General features: G+C 38.1%; 2 protein-coding genes across 2 annotated transcripts; both read right to left on the bottom strand.

The window, feature by feature from the left end:
- Positions 1-75: 75 nt before the first annotated feature.
- On the bottom strand, positions 76-2,324 carry LOC143460231 (partitioning defective 6 homolog gamma-like). Its single transcript, XM_076957661.1, has one exon. The coding sequence runs from the start codon at positions 2,251-2,253 to the stop codon at positions 1,204-1,206; it is 1,050 nt and encodes a 349-aa protein (XP_076813776.1). The 5' UTR covers positions 2,254-2,324; the 3' UTR covers positions 76-1,203.
- Positions 2,325-6,752: 4,428 nt separating this feature from the next.
- Positions 6,753-19,071, bottom strand: LOC143458819 (sodium- and chloride-dependent betaine transporter-like). The gene is made up of 12 exons (XM_076955693.1): positions 18,691-19,071; positions 18,011-18,145; positions 17,144-17,384; positions 15,257-15,389; positions 12,395-12,529; positions 11,813-11,916; positions 11,476-11,600; positions 10,168-10,280; positions 9,728-9,868; positions 9,339-9,542; positions 8,890-9,063; positions 6,753-8,599 (listed from the first exon to the last, which is right to left on the bottom strand). The coding sequence occupies exons 1-12, from the start codon at positions 18,965-18,967 to the stop codon at positions 8,405-8,407; spliced, it is 1,977 nt and encodes a 658-aa protein (XP_076811808.1). The 5' UTR covers positions 18,968-19,071; the 3' UTR covers positions 6,753-8,404.
- Between the last annotated feature and the right edge of the window lie 2,900 nt (positions 19,072-21,971).

Consider the following 21,971-nt stretch of genomic DNA (forward strand, 5'->3'; position numbering starts at 1 on the left):
AAGGTGCAATTTTTTGGTCCAAGCTACTGAGTAAGTCTTTTCTTACCTAGACAAGTATAGGGGTACTCCTGATAACTGAAAGTTATAACGCATCAATAAGTGTTAAGTAGATAAACTCAAATATAAATTTTATTAGTTATTGGACTTGATTCCGAGTTAAAACATCAGTGCATTGTGTAACATAAAATAGTTTATACATTATTAAAGAAATGCAAAAAATAACGAGTATCCTACATGTTAGTTGTTGTTGCAAACAGGCTACTGTGCAACCATTTGTACCGTTATGTTAACAAGGTTTATAAACAAAACCAGTAGACCACTGATAACCAGATTTCCATTGTTTCTCTTACTAACAAGATACGTACAAAATTCTGTAAATTTGTTTAAAGAAATGAATCCATAACAACAGGCAATAACAATCAATAACTGAATAAGCAAAAGTATAAAGTATACAAAATGTATACTGCCATTATTCTACAAGCCAAACAAATTGGCCACAATGATAAGTGAAGAATAAACATGAGCAACGCAAGCTTCTTTGCTTGCATTACAAGCACAATTGTACAAAAGCGACTAGCAACCGATAACTACTTATAACAAAGTTCAATTGCTCGGTCTGGTATAAAAGCATATAAACAACAGTAGGGCTACAATAAATATACATCTATCTACAATAAAAAAGGATATGCATTGATTGCTTTATGTAATTTGGTTTTACTCAATAAACCATTTTAGTTTGTGTCATAAAGATTTGAGAACATTTTCTGCTACAAATAAACTCAAGTCCAGACAAAATGTTTGCATTCTACAGTAGATAATCTGCTAAACAAAAGCAATAAAGAGGCAATGGTTTCAACGCAAAAGAAGAGAAATATTTCTTCTTTGACATAGCAGCAATTCAAACATTTTCACTTCTAACACTTAAAAAACTAACGGTGCTTTTTGTTTGCTATTATTTACAGTACTTTTGTTACATTTCACCTGAAATCATAGCACAAGAGTTAATAATCACAAACAAACAGAATAATAATACCTGTGTGCCAATAGTAAGCACAGGTCCAGTTTAGCACCGTGATATAAAATTGCTTGTAAAAGGCAATAAGGTTAAATGCATATAATTAGCTTAGTAGCTTTAGGTGATTGATCCTAGGCCAGTGGATAAATGGATGAAAAATAGAAAATCTCCATATTAAGAATAACCTTTCAAACTGCCCCATCATGTCTTCTCCCAGGGGATGAGTAGGATGGTGAAGCATGAGACTTGCTCCTACCGTCTGAAGGCCTGTTCAGTTTAGGGGAACTCCGGCTGGGTGAAGAACTTGGGGAAAACTTCTTTCGTTGCTGGGCACCATCACCACTCCGAGCTGAGCGATCTGAGGAGTATGCTTTTGATGAAGTGGACGATAAATCTTTAACCACGTCACCATCATCGTCCTCATCAGACTCATAACCATGGTGATGTCTGGGATGGGGTGCAGCAGAAAATCTTTCACCTGCTTGTAAGCGAGTCGATCCAACATTATTGCGCATGCTTGCTGGCTTTACTGTAATGATTAAATTTGAGCTGTTTGCAACCATCATATCCGTAACTTGATCAAGTGACTTTCCACTGACTTCAATTCCGTTAACTTCGAGAACTTCATCATTGACAGCAAGCAATCCTGTCATTTCAGCTAAACCTCCCTGGACAAGACGAGATATAAAGATTCCAGGGACTTTTTCAAGGCCGTTGTCAGACATCCTTAAACTCACGCCATCTCGAATAAAGAACCCTAATGGCTTATGGATGCCATGATTATGCAACCTAACTCGACGTAATGTTTCTGGCAATATATCAACATCAATAATTGCAGATACTGGTCGAAAATCCTCTGGGAAACTTATTTTGGGTACGTTCTTTTTTCCTTTTCTGCGGCGTACAGTGGACTGGCCGAAACCATTCATCAAATTTAAGTTATCTTTTCTGTGAACATACACTCTCATAATGCTATTCATGCAGGATTGTTTGGCTTTGGTAAAGTTTTCTTCATTGTTAATTGGAAGTAGATCCCCGTGAACAGGATCTGTGTATGTGATAACAAATTCAAAATTTGTCAAATGATGGATTGATTCTAGCTTGTGAGAAAAGTCTTCAAAGCTATCCCTTGTCACATCAACAGGAAATCTACGAAATTCTGCCAAATATTTGCTCTTTACTTGCAGCAGCTTATTATGAAATGGAGATGCATCTCTCGCGTTTGCAGACATAATCATTTTAGAAGACAAAAAACTTTGAAAAGATAAAGTAACAAAACCTAGTTTACTCTGCAACACAATAAAATAGTTTTGTCTTTATATATAGTTCATATAACTTATGTAGAGTTGAGCTGTATTTTACATACCGAGTGGTAGCAAAAAACTCGACAAAGGAAAACAATTCTCTCATTAAACCTAAAATGTTTTGAACAAATTTAGTTTTTTATCAAAGTATAACATAAAAGGATAAAATGAGTATTTCACTGTAAGTAGGTCATAAACCCTTTTTTTAAAATAGGCAGATAAGTTAGGAGAATTGGTATGAAAAAATTTGATTTTAGCAATTATTATCATAAAAAATAGCTTTACTTCAGAATACAACATTATGTTATGTTATTAATTTGTTACCAACGCAACAACATCAAAACATTAGGTTCCGGACTGAAAAAAGGTAGCTATCAACAAAATCAGTGCATGCAGACAGTGTGTGCTGCTTCTTTATTTCTTTGCTTATTTATAATGAACTGGCGTTCAAGCAGCAAAACTGGCCTTGCTTTTTATCATTAATAGGCACATGCATACAAAATTGTGGTGTAACATCAACAAGTCCCACAAGAGGCTGATAACGTCATGTCACACTTTCCACTATTACCATGGTTATGCTGGCATGGTGATGGTATCCTCAGGTATGATTCCTCACTTCTTGAACAAACCAGGGTTACAGAGCAGGTCTAATGCAGGAGTCCACAACCAAATGACGTCATAATTTGACTAGCTTGGTTTTAGTATACAAATGCGTCCTGTGGTTGAGCTATTCTGCACTAGATCCTACAGAGCTTATCGTTGTGCATATTCTGATAAGTAAATGTTTTTATTCGTTTTTCCTTTTATGTAACTTTGCCCCTTGGCTGGAAATTATGGAATATTTCAACAAGAATTTGTGCATTCGAAGACACAATTTTTGGCGTGATGGCATGCAATGAAGCCTCAATTCTTTGTTTATTTATTACAACTTGGTGTGAAGATAAAAAAATTCAGCATGCACAGTGATGAATCTCATGTGTGCAGGTACCAAACTTTCCACAATGAAACTTGCTTAAATTTAAAACTATTCACCAGCTGCCTGCCATGGTGAAAATTGTAGCACATTCACGCACAAAAATCAATATCGTGCTCGCCAAACTTTTTCACGTTTACGTTGCTTTATGAATAAACAAACTGGGCAAAGTTGGTTGTTTGCACATCAATTTGGATTAAATTAACAAAAATTTAGTTTCAGTGCACACCAAAAATTTTGTCTTTTAAGTCTTTGCACGTACTAGGCCTATTTCCCACTGAAAACTACCATACTTTCCAGTTAAGTAATTTGTGTCCACCAGGACCCTGACTGGAATTTGGGTCTTTCAGGCGAAAACCTACCACAGAAAACCAAACGCATTTTTTACGCCCGTTAATCATCGGCCTATGTAAATTTTCGACATAGGCCTAGGCTACTGTACACTTGAACATGGGCTACATACTTTGAGTCGATAGACAGACGGATTTTTAAAATACTGGATAAACTATATTTTGATGCATTACATTGATGTTGGTGTAAACTATTTTTGTTGCGTGCGTCAATCTTCAATGGACAAAGTTTGCCGATTCCACTATTCACTAGCCTATTATAATATACCGGTATGGGGTACAGGACCACTGTAAGCGGGTGTACGCATCGTTTATCTCTGGGCGTAGTCCAGCGACATAATGATCAAATAATGACAGCGCCAGTAATGGTATTAGTATCAGACTCCTATAGTCCTATGTTACGGTTTTAAGCGGAGAAACTGTGGTCGCCAGAAATAAGCAGACGTTGGTTTGTTTTTTTTTTGCCAGTAGAAATGGTTAAAAGCCAAACTAACTCCACAGTGGCTCCGCCCACAGGTCACGGTGCACACCGGTGTTCTTTCAGCTACCTGGCACACCATAAGTACGGGTAATCTATGGTCACAACTCGCAAGTCACACCCAAATTTTGTGTACGAGATGATAATGATATTGGTGTATAGGAAAAATGTATAATATAAGTATAGGAAAAATGGCCTATTATAGACCGATGGTGGTAAATGAATTTATTCTTTTCTTCATTTGTGTCAACTTTTTTGTTGCTGCTATTAATTTTTTCTATGCTGGGCTATAAATACGCTCACAGATTTAATGCTATGTACAACGCAAAAATGACACATTCAGCAACTTACCTTGCCAAGCCTGGTGTTACGTCACCATGCAGCAGCCTGTCAATCATTGAGCAACAAGCAATAGCAGAGTACTATTGGAAAACAGCAGGCTGCAGCAACCGCTCTTTAGGTTATGATATCGCCTCCTGTCAGTTTGTCTCAAATTAACCAAACACGTACCTTCCGATATGGAGTCAGTTGTCAGCAGTGTTGGTCAAAGTAACCACATAAGTAGAAGTATTGTTACTCCCAAAAGAAATATACTACACCGCAATTAAAAGCATTGCTGTTTAAAACTATTCAAGTGTGAAGTAGAATGTAGCACATTTTAATCTACTCAAATAAAAATTCATTATCGACCTAAAGTATGAGGTTGCGAAGGCACAAATTACCAGCAGCTTGCTAAAAGCAATACAACTGCAGTGAAATGCATAATTTTGTGAATTTAGCTAGTTTCAGACATACCTTTGTCCTTCGTCAGAGCCAGAGGTGGGCAGTACCGACGACTTACTGTACCACGGGACTTTTTCCGTACCGATGTCAGTACCGTCGGTACTCATAGGAAAAAAGAACGAATTCCTTTTTTCAAGAAATATAAGTCAGTCCCGATACTCGGTGCTTTTAAAATGATTGCTTCAAGGCTTTGAAAAGAAAACTTTATTTTATTTAAAACTTAATAACAATTTTAGAGCTTTTAGTGCTTTTTTGATCTAGAAATGTTTAATAAAGTCGCAAAGAGTGAGTGCACATATTTTTTGACCGGAAGTAACCTTTATCGGGATCATAAAATCGGCAAAAATTGCACATGCAACAGGATCCGCCGTACAAAAAGTATCTGTACCGAGTATCGGCAAAGTACCGAACCACTTTTTTGAAATTGTACCAAATACTGCAACCGTCGGTACATTTTTTGCTAAATACCGCTACCGTTACCGGAGTTACTCACCGAAATGAAATGTGACCAAAAAAAGTGAATAAAATATCAGGTCAAATAAAAACGAAGTTGTTTCAATTAATTTCCAGAATTTCATCATTAAATTTATCGGGCGAAGGTTGAAAACCATTGCGTAAGTGGAAATAACACCATGGACACGATGTTTCTTGTCATAAATGTAGACACTAAATGTCGCGCTTGAGGTAGAAAGATGAACATTCACATGAAAGCCTCATACTAACGTCATTCTGCAAAAGTAGCATAATATTGTATTGTACTGCTTATGTTTTACCAGTAACTATGCGGAGCGAAAGTTACGAAACTAACCGTTGTAGTTATAGCACAATAAAACCACATGCTCAGAAGCAGTTAACCAGCAGGAAAAAGTGGCAAAGCCCAAGGGCTTAAAACATGCAAGATAGCAATAATGCAATTGTGCTATAAGTTGGTAGGTTAGCATGGCTACCAAATCCACAAAATAATTCCCAAGGTTAACGAATTTAAGGACAAAATAACGCAAACAACGAAACAGCCACACTGTTGGAAGATGTAGAGGACTTGTTCCATGTAATACAAAGCAATGAAAATCTCGGCAGTCAACGTTCAAAAGGAGTGTGGTAACTTGTATATAGGCCTAATTGTTATATTAGATTATGTAAAATTGTAAACAATGTTGATAGGCTAAAGAAATAGAAAAACAGCTTATAGTTGTTCAGAAATCAAGGAAAAATTTCTCACTGCTTGAATACTACTAGTTTAAAAGCAGTATTTTTTAGCGTGTATAGCGTAATTAACGGCATAGGCTGACTATAATTCTTCGAAATTATCACTTGTGCTAAACAGTAACAAAATAATTTTTCTTTCTCTGAGCGATTCTCGATTTATTTTTCATCCAGCAGCCCTAGCGCTGACAATAGTCTAGCACAAAAGTTGGTACCATTAGAATTACATCCATGTGAAATTTACATGATATCACTTGACAAAACCTTTAAATTTGATAAGAAATAATAATCTGGCATAAAAGGTAACATTAACGACCAAACCAAAAAGCTAATTCACAGAAAATTATGCCTATATTGATGCAACACCGTAGTCACCAGACGTCCAGCATATCTATCTCGCACGCCCCATCTTTATTAGATACTTTTTTGATGTACGACTGACTTTGCATGGATTCTTGCAAACCATAATCAAGAAGTGCTGGTGTATGTCAATGGGTGAATCCACTATAATTGTAAATGGACTCTCCCAAGGCATTACGAGAGTAGCATGTTTGTTTGTCTATCTCTATGGCACAGTTTTCGTTTATCAACATTCAAAAGTTTTAAGCCTTCTAAACCAACTTTTTACAAGGCAAACAGATTCAGGAACGCTCGTGTAAATTATGTATTCATTAACGGAAACTTCAAAAAAATTCATATATAGGAAACGCGCAAATTCGATTTTAGATATTTTTGAAGATTGAGATGTTATTGTAGTGAAGTGCCCCATCGTTACCACTCAAACAAAAGTAACTTGAACGACGAAATAAAATAACATGTTTTTTGATCGGATAATAAATTTGAAACGTTAAGCCAAAAAGTATACAGCGCAAAAATAAAGCTTTGTGTAGCGGCATATACGGTTGTAGGAATAACGGGCAAGCTAATACGATATGCAAAAGGGGTAGAGTATCACAAATGACGCAGCCTCTACAACTCACAATGTAGATGTATTAAGACAGTTTGTGTTCTATACCAGAGAAGCTTGTGTATGGCAACTATATTACGGGTGTTGGAATCCTAATTACAAACAACATGCGTAAAGCTTTCATGGAGCTTAATCTATAACTTCATGAAAAGAAAAAAACAACAAAAACATAACAAAAATTAACAAATTGAAAGCAAAAATACGATGAGAATATTAGAGCAGTTTATAGTATTGTCCAAATTATCCGACAGTTTTTCCTGACAGCATGCAAAGGACTGTAAAAAGTAAGTTACATAAAAGTGTGATTTTGTAAAGTTTATTCTTATCCAATCCATTGAACATCGAGTGTTAAAGTTTACTGTTATCCAATTACAGTCACAGTTTTTGCTGTCCGGGTGAAAGAATAAACAGAACGAATTCGCGGTGTTTCAAGTTGCACATTTTCAATAAACACAGTAAAGGGAAGCTTGCGTGGGGCGCAGGGCCCAACTAATTCGAAAAAAGGAAAAAAAGCAACAGCGAAAGGAAAGATACCGAGGTGTACAATTTGAGTAAATAGAAGTTTTTCAGACATATTTTGTTTGGTACGTTTTAGTTTGAACAAATTTCCATAGCACCAGGCCAGCTTTTCTTGATATGCTTGAATTGACACACACACCGGAAGGCTTAGAACTAAGCTTAACATGTAGCACACCAGGAGCGCAACTTAAATGGCAAGAGAGAGAATTTTGGGAAGTCTTTTTCAGGAGGTGCAAAAAGCAAGTTGTACTTCAAATGTATCGCGGCATCGTTCACAAGCTTTTCGTAATAAATTAGGACAAACTTGTTGCACTTTAAGTAAAATCTAAATATAAATTTTGCAAGATCAATAATGAAGCAGCAACAAAAACAGTAAACAGCTACGTAGCCAACGAGCAACTATTAACGGATAATACAGTTATGTGTACCGTACTGCTACGTAAATATTAAGACAGCTACTGTTTTGTTGTATTATGACTTTTCACTTTAGCTTTACCGAAGTAATTAGCGTAATAAGCAAGCACGTCAGCTCCAGTTTGTAAGGTTATGAAAGGAGAAAAGCATCGATAGTTATGCAGAGAAAGAAAAGTTCTAAAGTATTCAGATTCTCAGTTTCTGTCAAATCTTAAGACATTATGGAGACGATTAAAATTTCTTCCAAATCGGAAAAAAATTCAAACGAAGCCAAACGCGGCTGCGGAGAGAGATACCAACATCCAAAATACGATGTGTAGCTCTGGGAAAGCAGCATCCCTCCCTCTTGCAGACACACAAAATTAGAGCTCCTCCTGTCCAAGCTTGTCATCTGGACTTCACAAAGCGCTTTCAACGTCTACCTTAACCGTACTTTCATCGAAGTCTTCTCCTTCGACGATGCACTCGTTGTATCCCGGAGGATCACTCAGCTTAGATGATCCGCCATCCGCATCGGCAAATTGGTCAGACTTCTCATGGTAAGCTCCTCCGTGTCCGATCGTGATCTTTGGTTCAATAGATTTGCGGAATTTCTGCAAGCAAAAAGAAGCGGTTCATTAAACTATAACAGAGGCCGCTCAAACGCTTCCATACAAATTTAAAGGTGGCAATTTTAATTTAGGATAAAAAACATACTAAATGAAACTTAAATTTTCTTTCGCCGAAACCACACAGACATTTCTCGCGGCCAAAAGATTATGACTGTTTCACTGAAACCAGCGAGCAGGCTTGAACGCAAGCTAACGAGAAATTTCTGCCTGGAGCCGGTCTTGAAGCAGGTTGGACTTTGCTGCTTTTCAATGAAAAACTTTTATCAACTAACCTCTTTCAAGGTGTTTCCTTCCGAGAAATACAAAACATAAAACATTCGGAGCGGGATGCAGACGATCGAAGCGAGCGCGAGAGACCAGCCGAGCACGTGACCCCAAGCTGGGTAATCGTAGATCTTGTTGTATTTCAAAGGTTCGTATTTTATTATGGCAAAGACAACGATGGCCTAAAAGGGAGAAATATAAAATGATTGTAGATTGCCGAGATGATTGCAAAGCGGTTGATGGACTGTGTGATCTTGCAAATTTGTTTTCAATGATCAAATGGTTAATATGAAGAAGATTTCAAACACGATTTTACTCGAAGTACGAGCGATTACATGTAAATGGGGATAATAAATCTTAATCCAATACCTATCACCTCTTTTGCGGTTAGAATTAACTGTTTAAATTTAACTACTATTAATATTAAAGTTTTTGTGGGAGTCCAAACAACACCTACCAGGTTCATAACGGGGGCAAGGAACTTCCAACAGATCCTGAAATAAGGTCCGGGCCTGTACCCTATCATGTCCTTGATAACATCATAGAACTTCTGGTCGCCGTAGAACCAAGATATGGCGACGCACTGCCACGTCGCCGTCCAAAGCAGAGTGAAACCGCTGGCCCCATAAAAGTCGAAAAGTTGAAGAATGTACATGCCTCCCTGATGAAAAAAATTTTTTTCAATTTGTAGAAGTTTTTAATAGTTTCAGAATGGTTTTAACCACAGTTTTGGTTAATTTTCGTTTTACTAATTTACACTCCAGAGCAACAGACAGAGACTGACTGAAAACAAGGAAACAACGCATCAGGTATAGTTAAACATAGTTGGTCAACGACCATACTTACCCTGGTAACCATTGACAATCCAACCAGATAACAGAGCAAGCAACCACAAGCCATTGCGATCTCCTTTCGATATTTTCCGCCGCGGAAGACTTTCGGGTAAAGATCGCCAAAGGAAGTAACAAGAGCCAGGGTGTCGGTGAGCTAGAAATCGAATAAATGATTAATTTTCTTTATGTTTAGGCTTTTTTTAGTTATCGTTCCAGAATCATTTTAGCATGTTTCTGAAGATATGAAGGAATTTTTCCAAGCGTTTTTTTTGCTGGAGAATGTATGTTCTAAAACTTGTCTTTTACCGCAAACTTTTCACGCAATGACTAGTTTTTGTTTTAAAATAATTTCAAAACCGCAAAGACAGGATTGAAAAATCCGTAGATTGATACTTATAATTAATTATAAATTCAATTATCTACCGCAGAACATAGGTTTAAACTTCGACTTACCAGTGTGCTGATACCAAGTAGAAAAATCATGACGAAAAATAGACAGGACCACAATTGCGAGACTGGAAGTAGAAGAACTTCCTTGGGATACGCGATGAAAGCAAGTCCTGGCCCTGTGTCAAAATATTGTACATTACTTTTTGAATTTCTGGTAGTATTGTGACGACGAGAGTTTTTTCTCCTTTTCGGACAGTAAAAACTTCCAAACGGTTACACAAAGAGCGAAGCGGAAAGGAATTTTCTATTGAAGTGCCTTTTAGTAATGGAATTCCCATGTTTGAAATAGTTGGCTGAAATTACATTCGTACAATATCTACTGTTTGCACAACTATAAGCACAGCAAACATAACGTATTCAAATACCGAAAACACGTAGGTGATGCGTGTTGATATAATGGGACGAGCCCCAGCTCACTTAACCCATTAATTTGCCAAATCACTGATCCAAGTCCAAAAATATATGAAAACAGTCACATCAAACAAATTTATTTAAATAACCCGTTATGAACTAAATCCGATCGATCACAAACTATCAACACGCTTACGATCAAGTCTAACTCCACAAACACTTTGTACATACCGCACAGGTAGGGATTTTAACAACACTTTGCATGACTAGGTTCTATGTTAAACAGTTTGAGTTTATATAACCGGTACAGCGAATGCCCTTGAAGTTCTAAGAACTAACGTAACGTTCCAGTGCTCATGCAAGCAAACCTAAAAGCGAAGCGGTTACGGAGACCAAAGTAACCACAAAGAATTCATGGTTTTGTTCACAACCGAAAACCAAGTTTCGATGCTTTCAAGATGTGATGAGAATACCGGTAAGTGCCATAACACAGTTTCGTTTCATTGGCGATGTTGCATTTTCTACATATAGTGCGCTTATAATTTGACGACTAAGAAAACGAACAGCCTTGGAATATTTTATCAACCCAAAACATTTAACAGGAAGAAGGTTGATTTCGTAGTGGTGACATATAACAGGCGGCAACTGCTACGTGCACATACAGGTGGGAGTCTGTCGAAAGCATTTTTACAATTCATCAAAATCGTGTAGGTAGGCGGTGGTATGGTAGGGCGAATAATCACTACACTAATGAAGAATTATAGACGCTGCTTCCTTCCTAGTTGCAACAAACCGTTGAATGAAGATGATAAATGCATCACGTTTTTTGTGGTACAGACAGTAACGTTGTATTAGTCATGCAATAAGAAGGTTTAGGAAAACACGGTTCGTAATTCAACGGAAGTGGTTGTAAATTAAAGAAACCGTTAAGTTCAATGAGCACGAGTTCAAAATGGTTACCTTTTTCAGCAACATCTTTAACTTCCATTCCCTGCTCGGCGGCCATGAACCCCAAAGCTGCAAAAATGGCGAATCCAGCCAACAAACTTGTCCCGCTGTTTACCGCAGCTATGATCATAGTGTCCCTTAAAACGATATAAAAACAACGATATTGTTACACGCCGAAACAAGTTTTTAACATCCTATGGTCACATTCTTCTGCCAAAACATTGAATAAAATATCAAAGACTGTTGTTGACAAAAGTTACCAAGTGTTATCTGCCGCCAGTCACGTATTAGCCGTAAATCTTGTAAATTCAGCTGGATAAGTCTCAAAAACAGGAATTTTCCCACTCACCTCAAACAGTTATTATTGTACGGATTGAAGCTTCCCAGTGACACAAGCACGCCTATACACAGCGAGTATGAGAAAAAGACTTGTGTGCCCGCATCAATCCAAACCTGTTGGAACAAAAAACAGAAATTTTCGTTTTTTTCTTAATAGCAAACAGTCAAAACATCAGCTGACAAACGACGCCTGCAGCTAGATACCGTAATAAATATTAATTAAAGCGCAGGATAAGTGTTGTCCATAACCATAAGAGCGAAAGAAATATTAACAGTCGCCGGTCAACCCATTTCTTAGAAGGATATAATCTATGCTCTTGAAAGAGGTAAACGTTATCAAAAAACACAGACCAACAACATCCAGCGATTTGAAAACATCTTAAAAAAACAAACCCTACAACGATTAATTTTAGAAGAAAGGTTAACAGCAACCTAGCTTAACAACTATGCAAACTGAGAAAGCGAGTACTTTTCCACAAGCTTATCGCTTGGACGAGTCGCACGAAAAATATTTCCCATGTAGTTCCAAGTAAGATAGGTTGAACTCTTGGAATGTGAACAGCTTTGGTTGAACATTTTCAAAGACGCTCACCTCCGGTTCCGAGAGTTTGGTGATGTTCGGCTTGATGTAGAATTCAATTCCCTTCCAGGCTCCAGGAAGAGTCACGCCACGAATGAGGAGGATAATCAACATGATGTAGGGAAAAGTTGCGGTGAAGTACATCGCCTGGATGAGGTAAAGATGACAAGATGTTACACCGACTTTGCTACGCAACTTGTACTCGTTTTTGGCGATGACGTCATAACGACAGTAACTTAAGTGCACAAAGGTGGCTTTAGCATGTCACACCTTAACCACGACAAACTCAGTTGAATTCGCCTCGCCAACACTTTTTCATTATCTTCCTACATGCGACATTAACTACCAATTAGGCCGGCCCTCGTGGCCGAAATAATATGTCTATGTTCAAGGAAGCCGGTATAATTATGAAAAGTCATTTGCACTTGCCTAACGGTTTTGTTCACGCAAAAATTTAAATTAACGTGATCGTTATTCACGAAAATACATGCACCAGACGAGCTTGCAAATTCCTTTTCACACAACTTCCAACGGCTACATGGTACACGTTTTCTGCTAATGGACAATGCGAAAAAATTCGTAGACAAAGGGCTTTGGAGAAAATTTGGTACAAAACCCAGCTGAACTGCAAAACAGTAAACTGCTTTGCTACTCATCAAGCCAGATTAAGAAGGACACATCTCGTGAATGTAGTCAAACGATGACGCTATAGAGACAATTCCAAAGAACCAGGCCGGTTTTGGAAAGTTGATTTCCACGAGCCACATGTTAGTGTTTGAGCTCGATGTACAAAAAAGGAACCAGCCTTAAAATAGGCGGGACAACGGCGGTCAAAGCACGTGTTCTGTGCAAGGAAGTGGTTAAGGAAGTAATCTTGATATGAACTGAGCTGGTCCCTCCAAAATGCCCAAATATGAATCAAACTAGGCAATTTATGTGACAAGGCGAAAAGTTACAAAGACATGCGACAAGAAAATCGATTTGCAACAACGTAATGTTGAACTTGTCGCCCACTTTCTGGGTTGTTTTGCATCAAACCAATAAGGACATGACTCCAGGCAACACGAATTATTACAGCACTGCTGGGCGTTTGGGATTGACCTTATTTACGACAAAGTTGTCAACGTGTTTATGATCAACACATCTACTTAAATTAGGCCAGTAAGATGCAAAAAGAAACAAGTTCAGAATGATGCTTTTCACAGACATGTAATAAAATTGTTTTTGACAATTTGATTTAAAAAAAAACATGTCAGTTCACAAGTGCCCGAGAAAAAAGGTTTGACGTAAGTCAGGCCGTTACATGCCATATGTGAAACTTGTTTTGAAAGCATCCGATTTAAAGAAATACAAAGCGACTGATTACAGTAACAACTTAACAAGCAAATGAACTCTTTCTTGACTTACGTTAGAGTTCAACCATGTTATTTTGTTTATGACCGAAAAAAATCGTCATTTTTCCACGAAGCAATGATAAGCTACAATCATCTTAAGGTTAAGCGGATCTGAACAGTTTGTGTATGAAGGGGCGTGTAGAAAACGCTTGTTGGTATTGGTCGAGTGGTAAGTACTTCGAACAGTATCTGTACGATTTCCTAAGCAGTGTTATCACTATCTATCTATGCATTACCACAAAATGTTCCACGTATGTGCATCTTTCATGACGAGAATAGCTTCAGGCTCGTGCCCTAAGGGAAGATGATGTACATCATCTACTTTGCTACAGGTACATATTTGCAATTTTTAAGATAAGACGCCGACAAGGCGATGTATGGTGTAAGCAAGTTCCTTTACTACCAAATGAATATCTCAACTTGGAAAGACATAATTGTAAATCGTGTAAACATACGGATTAAGATTGTGCGCCGTTATCACTAACAGCTAAACGTTCGTCATGTACCGAAGTACAAGGTTACTGTCAACATCTCGATAATGATGTGTAAGTATTTGAGAAGATTGTAAATAGACGAATGACGTAGGATATCCTTCCGCTCTATCAATGACGATCACAGCACATGTTTTTTCATTCAAGACGAATCCGTGACTGTTTCGACGACGTGGCGCTCGAAACCGACGCCCATGCCGGCTCATGGCTGTCGTGGAAAATTACAAGGAATATCCCAGGCTGCAGTGAACAGGAAAAACGTCACGTGACGAGGTGAAGCAAAAACGAGCCTTAAAAGAAACAAAAGCTTTGTTTCTCTTTTATGACTTATGCTTTAGACACGAGATCTGCCTTATTAATTCTTCTCTTCAATCGAGCGGACGAAAGGGGAATTACCTCACGTCTGTTTATGACTTACTACCATTTACCGCGCCTGATGTCACAAGCGACAACAAAATGAAATACCGGCTTTTGGTAAAAAGAAAACCTTCAATGGAAACTTAATGCTGACACCCATAAATTTCCTCGCAATGACATTGGCACCACAGTTCTCGGAGGAAAAACGCAAAGTTACGTCACACTGATTTGTTCGTTCAACAGCTTGAAATTTAGAAACCAAGGACAACGGAAAGACTCGCATCTCTGCAGATTTTACGGTTTGCGTTAGCGGAATTTGCGCAGGTAGGCGGTACTCGAACGGAATGCAAAAATCGTGATATGCGCTGTTGAAAATGCTAAACGTCAATCGTATAACACTGAGGTATGCGCTTCATTTATATGTTATCGGCATTCTTCGTCAACCGAAAACAGTAGAACGGATGGTGATACACAAGTATAGAAGACTGAAACTGTAACATTGGTACGCGTTTTGTCGTTGTTGGAGACGGATTCAAATTAGCATTTGTGAGCCAGCTTTACCATGAACAAAATAAACAGCAGCGTCAACAAAATGCTCAGCTGGTTCACAGTTTGTGATTTCTAGAATTTACCTTTCCTGTCGATTTCGTTCCTTTAAATACCGTGAAGTAGCAAATGACCCAAGCCAACAGGAGAACTCCAGCAAGCTCCCATCTTAGACCTCCCAGATCATGAATGCCTTCGGTGATCTGGAGGACTTCATTTCTGCGATGCAAGAAACATTACGTAAATATATTTAATTTATAGAAAACAACAAAGATCGACAGGGTATTATTCTATAAATTTTAATAAGCGAAATAAAAGTCTTTACATTAGCATGCAATCGATACGGTTGATGGTTAGTTTATTGATCTCTATAACACTTCCATTTTCAAGAACATTCCTCATTTAATACACTACAAAAGATAAGAGTGGAGGCACATGGTTTATATTCATTATGTGTTTCAGCCTTTTGAGCAATCCGCCTAAAAAGCCATTTTGCGGTTCTATGCAGCATAGCTTGATATCCGGGTATGTAATTTTGACAAAAGCAACGGTAAACAGCCGTATATGCTTCTTTGGGTACGAGCTCTAAAATCGCTTTCAAATACCAGCGAGGCAAAATGCAATTGGTGCGTTTGCGGAAGCTCTAGGTTTCAAATATCCATTTGGCGGTTGGTTCTGCGACATCGTACAAAACGACTTCCCGCTCAATGGAGGCAAAATAAAGAGCGATACGACTTTCACAGCAGGTTTGTTGAAGAATAGAGTGAATGACTCACCAGAAAATGCGGTTAAAGTGACACAAAACTGTGCAAACAAGTCACATTTAGTATTGTTTACGTTTCATGAAAACCGTGACGCATACTTCCGTGTGTTTTCTTCAAAAAAATGGCAAAAAATACAGCAGATAACTACTACCAGGTTCCGCCTCCATGACATGCGTTTATCGTTTTTTTTCCCGCTAGTCGCGGAGGCCTTATCGCTTGAATGGAAATTTCCATTGCGCTCATATACCCTACAATTTATTTTGTTTTTCTACACATGCAGCTGACTTCTCTAATTATAAATAATTTAATTAAAGTCCCGATTCCTAAAATGCATTCTTGAAAGGCTCTGTAGCCAAGGAAAAATTAAAATGTTCTATAAACCAATCCCTGAAAAACCGGTTTATGAACTAGGGTTAATACAAGCTTGACATTCTTTTGTCGGTCGCCTACTTAGAGGAATGTACTCCCGCAAAAATGTCAGCAATGAAAACGGTTTGCAACCAGTCGTAATAAAACAATAACTACTTTTAGAAAACTTACGAATTTCGCCACAAATCTCATCCTATCGTGGTGTCAAAATTAACCCGGAACCTGACTGATTAGCGGTTTATTAATTTGATAAATAAACAAAGCAAACAGAAAAAACCTTTCGATTTCAATTCAAAACACTTTTCTATTTTCGTCACGTGTTTAAAGGATGTAATACAATGGCGACAACAGATCGATAAATAACAACCGTCTGGGCAAATCGCTCCCTTTGATGCTGAGTGACGTAGTTCCAGTGGAAAACTACAGGAGAGAAATCTAAATAAGGTTGGGTTGCTACTTGCCAACCGCTCAAGGGCAGTTTATCGAATTGCTATTCGAATCTTATCGCTTTATGCTTAACCGGAGGGGAGCCTTCGACGGCTGGTCGTGCGGACCAAATTAAACCTTTTAATCTTCAAAGCCCTTGCGCTTATAGAAAACATGCCAGTCGTGAATGCGAATCTGCTACAGGTCACAATTAGACCACAAGATCAAATCACACCAACACATTGCAACCTTGTTCTTACGTGTATACAGATAGATAGCGGCGTAGTAATGAAGTACAACAACTTAGTTGCACATGGCGTGACGTACAGCTTCAAAACAGCAGCTTACAGCACAAAATCGAAGAAGACATTCAAAAAACTGGCAAATATTTAAATACTAACAACGTCAACTTACTCCCAGTATTCCACGACCGGTGAGGTGAAGTTTTGTGCTCTTTCTGCTGGCGTCATGTTGAGAGATCTGATATAAGTGAAATTGTCCTGGCATTTAATCGGGTCATTCCAGCTGTTATTACAGGTTGCCCATGGTAATTCGGCCCTGAAAGACTGGAATAGGTAAAAGAGTGCCCAAGCCAAAATGACGGCATAGTAGCAGAGTGTGAAGAATACTATGACCATCGAAGCTATGCCAATGCCTAGATTAGGGAAGAAACAAAAAAGAAAAAGAAACGGATCAGTATACCTTTTGGGAGACACAACAGAAAAATCAAAGGATTTCTACTTCTTACAACCGATTTTTACTTACTTTTGCCAAAACAACTTTTTTCACTCTTAGCTCGAGCATATGATTAAGCCATATGCCGAAGTGAGATTCGCATACTATAAAGACAGAAGGCCTGTTCAGACAATATGTTAGCAATGTAGGCTACTGTTGCAGTTATAGGCTCATGAATAATGCATTTACCATGCGTACACTGCAAAGCATATTGCGAGCGAATCAGGACGCGTGTATGCTATTTCCGAGAATTGTGAGCATTCGGAGGGTCGATGCAAACGCACGACTGTTGTGACGAACGAGAGGAAACGATGCGAGCTATTTGTCGTTTAACCGTAACACAACTAACTAACCGACCAAGAAAATCTATACCAAAATGATTTCGCAGAGAAATGCAAGTAAACCAATGCTCCACTAATTGCGCAAAAATCCCGTCAAGCCAGATGACATATACATTTGTTTACTGTAGTTGCTGGCTTAGTCACTAATTTCGTTTGAGTGACATGAAATCAAAAACGACCCATTCATACCGAAAGCAATGCGTACCTGAAAATAATGGGCATATCGCACCCCAGGCTTTGATTGCCCCGTATTTTGTGAACTGTCCCAGAGCTACCTCCAAGAAGAAGATGGGCAGGCCACTCACAAGAACGACGATCAAATAGGGCAACAAAAAGGCACCTGTTAAATAAAAACGTACGGTAATAGCAGACTGTTCGCACCGCGAAATCAGCAACATCTCATGTGCAAAGTGTTTGTTACTTTCGTTTTCAAAACGAAAGCAGCAAAACTTTTAGATTTCCAAGTAGCTTCAAATTATTTACAGATCCGGTTTGGTTTACACACTCCACTATCACTAAGGCTTAAGTTACGTATATGCTATCATGACAAAAGAGGTATGGGGGCGTGTTCCAGTTGCAACCTATCCCAGTTTTACTTTTAATGACACTTAAAACCCTTTTATAACAATCTCCAAGCCATCAGGGGATGGAGGTCAAAGTATATTACCATATAACTCCACGTAATTCTTACTTCACTACTTGAATATTGACATACCCCAACTACGAGGAAAGCATTGGAATGAATTTGACAATAAAAACTGCTCATTGAAACTGATATTAACTTGATTTAGCAAGACCATAATTAGGCAACTAACATACCTTCTAGCCGGTGGTAAAGATAACTACACATAATCTAGATATAAGACAAGCAAAAAGAAATCGTACCCCCGCCGTTCTTGTAGCACAAATATGGAAAACGCCACACATTCCCCAATCCGACAGCAGTTCCACAACAGGCCAGCAAGAAATCAAATTTTCCAGACCACGTATCTCTCTGTCTAAGTTCTTTTGTCTCTTTGCCGTCGACGAGATCAGAATCAGTGCAGTTTTCCACATCTGTTACTTTTTCTTCTCTTGTAAGTAAAGCAGTCTTGCTATTCTGAATCGAAAGCTCTCCGCTATCCCCGTTTAATTCATGTGATTTCAGATGAGTTTTCGCCATTGTGTAAAAAGGCAATTAAGCAGCAAAAAAGTATAGCAGCTAGGTAACGTATTTTGAAACAACTGTACCTTGGTGTAACCGGCTGCAGAAAAACAACGTATTTAATACGGAATACTTTTATTAGGATAAAAATATAAGGTGTTATGCAGTAAGAAGCACACACATGCATCATTTAGAAATTTTAGACCAATATGACATGGTACCGTACGGAATACACCCGTATCCTATACCATCTCAAACAAATTTGCACGAACCAGGCATCACAAGCGACAACGCTTCGCGTCTGCTCACGGCAGTCGTCGATGCGCAACTGCAGCGCTAATGAAATCCTGAATCGCGGAGAGAGAAAAACGCCGCTCCTTCAGTCAATAAAGACGCCTAAACAATGATCTACTACTTTCCTTCGCTTGGCGTACTGTATTTAATGGCGCGTATTTTTTCCATTCCTATCATTCTTATTCACACAATTGTCCGTTTGATGATGTAACACAAGCCATTGACCGAATGGAAATTTACAGAAAATTTTTCAGGGATATACCCTGATGATGTATAAATTATTCTTAAAAATATTAACATCTAGTATTCTAGTTGACATTGGCAATACACAAGTCAAAATCCTTTCCATAGCTGATTGCTTAAAACTGTCTTCTTGTAGCCTCAATGCAGTTGAGAAAAAATTCTATTAAGTGCAACTCAACTAAAGGAAATGAAAACGTATTAGGACACGTCGTCTGTTTATTTGACACGCACAACAGCTTGTGCATACCTTGCTGGCAGCGTTTAAAATCTGGGTTTCGTTATTTTAAAGTATTAATTGAGCTTTTTTCAAAACGGCCATTCTTGGAATGTTTTTGAGGGTGTCTGAATATTGTGATGAAATTTAGGGCAAAAATATAAAATTCTTTTTTATTTCACCACATATATTTTATTTCTTCATTGGAGTGATATTTTGCCCAGATCTGGTGGCCTACATCAGAGCAGGGAAGTTTTAAATTGATTTCTGAGCCAATAAATAGTTGATTAAGGTTAATGCTCATTATGACATCATCAGCTTAATTAACAATGGGTATTACTGGTTTGCCAAGTGCAAGTAAGAAGTGAAAAAGGTTTGTGCTGTGGTAGTAGCGCACGACCGTGAAAGGTTAAGAAGTTCATTAGGATTTAGCAGGAAATTATTTACTACAGCAACTGCTTAGTATTGACATTGTTATTGTGCATATGTATATATATATACGGCCTGCAAAGTTATATCTCATATAAGTTTCTGTAATCTTCTATATTGGGGTTCGCAGTCTTTCTAATGGTGCTAATAATTTCTGAGTTATTAAGCTCAATAGTTAAATAAATAGAAGTGTTTTTAGAATTACGTTGTAAAAGACTGTGATGTATAAAATAACTTGAATCAATGCATACACTACAGCTAAGCAGTTTTACCAAGCAAAGTAGTTTTCCATAGCTAAGTTCAAAAAGCTTGCAGTGGGTGCAGTACAGTGGGAATTGTCTGTTGGAAGCATCATATTTATTGGATAAAGCAATAGTTTGTACATAAGAACATAATTTAGCTTCTACCGTGAGCTTCTTTCGAAATCAGCACGGTTTCAGGGGATTATGCAACCGTAAAATTTAAATTTAGAGAGCTGTCCCTAAACTTGCTTGAACGTGAAAAATCCGTTTCCAAAGTCATCATGACATCAACCAATGTAGTTATGACATCAAATTAACATGGGTTTTATTTGTCTAAAAAAAGGTGTTGACCTTAGAATTTTAGTTAATGTCGTGACGTGAATGTTTCAACGCTTGAACGGAAAAATACAGTAATGGATGGCGGAAAATTACAGAGCGCAAATTCTGCACTCATATAGCCTACAATCAATATTGGAAATATTTTGAGGACGAGATTAATTTGGATAGGAGGATTGTTAATGACATCGCGCCGGAAAAATGTCGAGGACCATGCTTGAGCGGGCAATCGTGACTGTCAGAAATAGTCTAACTATAAGCCTATGTAAGCAGATAAAAAGGGAGAAAACACTCTAGTCCAGGGGTGGGCAAACTTTTTGTACTGAGGGCCACATTTGAAAAAATGTTGCAGCCGGCGGGCCGCACATTCTCATTACAAAGTAGGAAAATTTACCCGGTGTGTAAATAAACGCATATTCATATTAAACACAATTTTTGTATTCCACACTCAGTTACGTTTAAATCTATGCAATCATCATCACAAAATTTAATGAGACTTGTGCAACTGTTCACAGTTTTACGGTTACGGTAGGCCTACGGCAGCCGCTACCGTAATTGTATTTTATGATCAAACAATTGAATCAAGCAATGCGTGAGAAGTGTATGTTGCAATACATGCGCGACTGACGCCTTACGGTATTACGGTAGGCCTACGGTAGCCGCTACCGTAATTGTATTTTATGATCAAACAATTGAATCAAGCAATGCGTCAGAAGTGTATGTTGCAATACATGCGCGACTGACGTGTGTGTGTTTACGCACTGAAAGTGAAGAGAAAAACACACTCGTAAAGGGAATAATATTTTGTCATGTAACCTGTTTAATTAAAACAATAAGTGATGAGTTGGAGTTTCTGCAAGTGCCGGCGGGCCGCATGCGGCCCGCGGGCCGTAGTTTGCCCACCCCTGCTCTAGTCTAACCAATCACCCGACAAGAACACATGCCTTTTGATTGGGAAAAACTCCGCCATATTCAGTAAAACCTATCACAATTTTCTTTCTCATTTTGCTTATATAGAGGAATACTTTGTATGTTTTTTTTTAAATAGTATAAAGCATTTCAGTATGCTGATTCTGTTTTTGGTGAAGAACTGATTGAAGAAAAAAATCTTTAGACCTGCTACACAAAATCAGTAAATAATTGATACTATTTTGGTTACTTTAATACACTCTTTGAAATCCACACCATCTGATTGTACATTATCAAGCTAAGACAGGGAAATAGTGGCCGTCTGTGATGTGCAATGGTGATATCTGACTCCACT

Source organism: Clavelina lepadiformis, chromosome 5 (assembly GCF_947623445.1).
Source record: "Clavelina lepadiformis chromosome 5, kaClaLepa1.1, whole genome shotgun sequence".
NCBI lineage: Eukaryota > Metazoa > Chordata > Ascidiacea > Aplousobranchia > Clavelinidae > Clavelina > Clavelina lepadiformis.

Coding starts and splice junctions, on each gene's coding strand:
- LOC143458819 (XM_076955693.1), bottom strand. CDS start 18,967: ATGGCGAAAACTCATCTGAAATCACATGAATTAAACGGGGATAGCGGA. Junction 15,390..17,143: donor CCGGTCGTGGAATACTGGGA/GTAAGTTGACGT, acceptor CTTGCATCGCAG/AAATGAAGTCCTCCAGATCA. Junction 11,601..11,812: donor TACAATAATAACTGTTTGAG/GTGAGTGGGAAA, acceptor TATCGTTTTAAG/GGACACTATGATCATAGCTG.
- LOC143460231 (XM_076957661.1), bottom strand. CDS start 2,253: ATGATTATGTCTGCAAACGCGAGAGATGCATCTCCATTTCATAATAAG.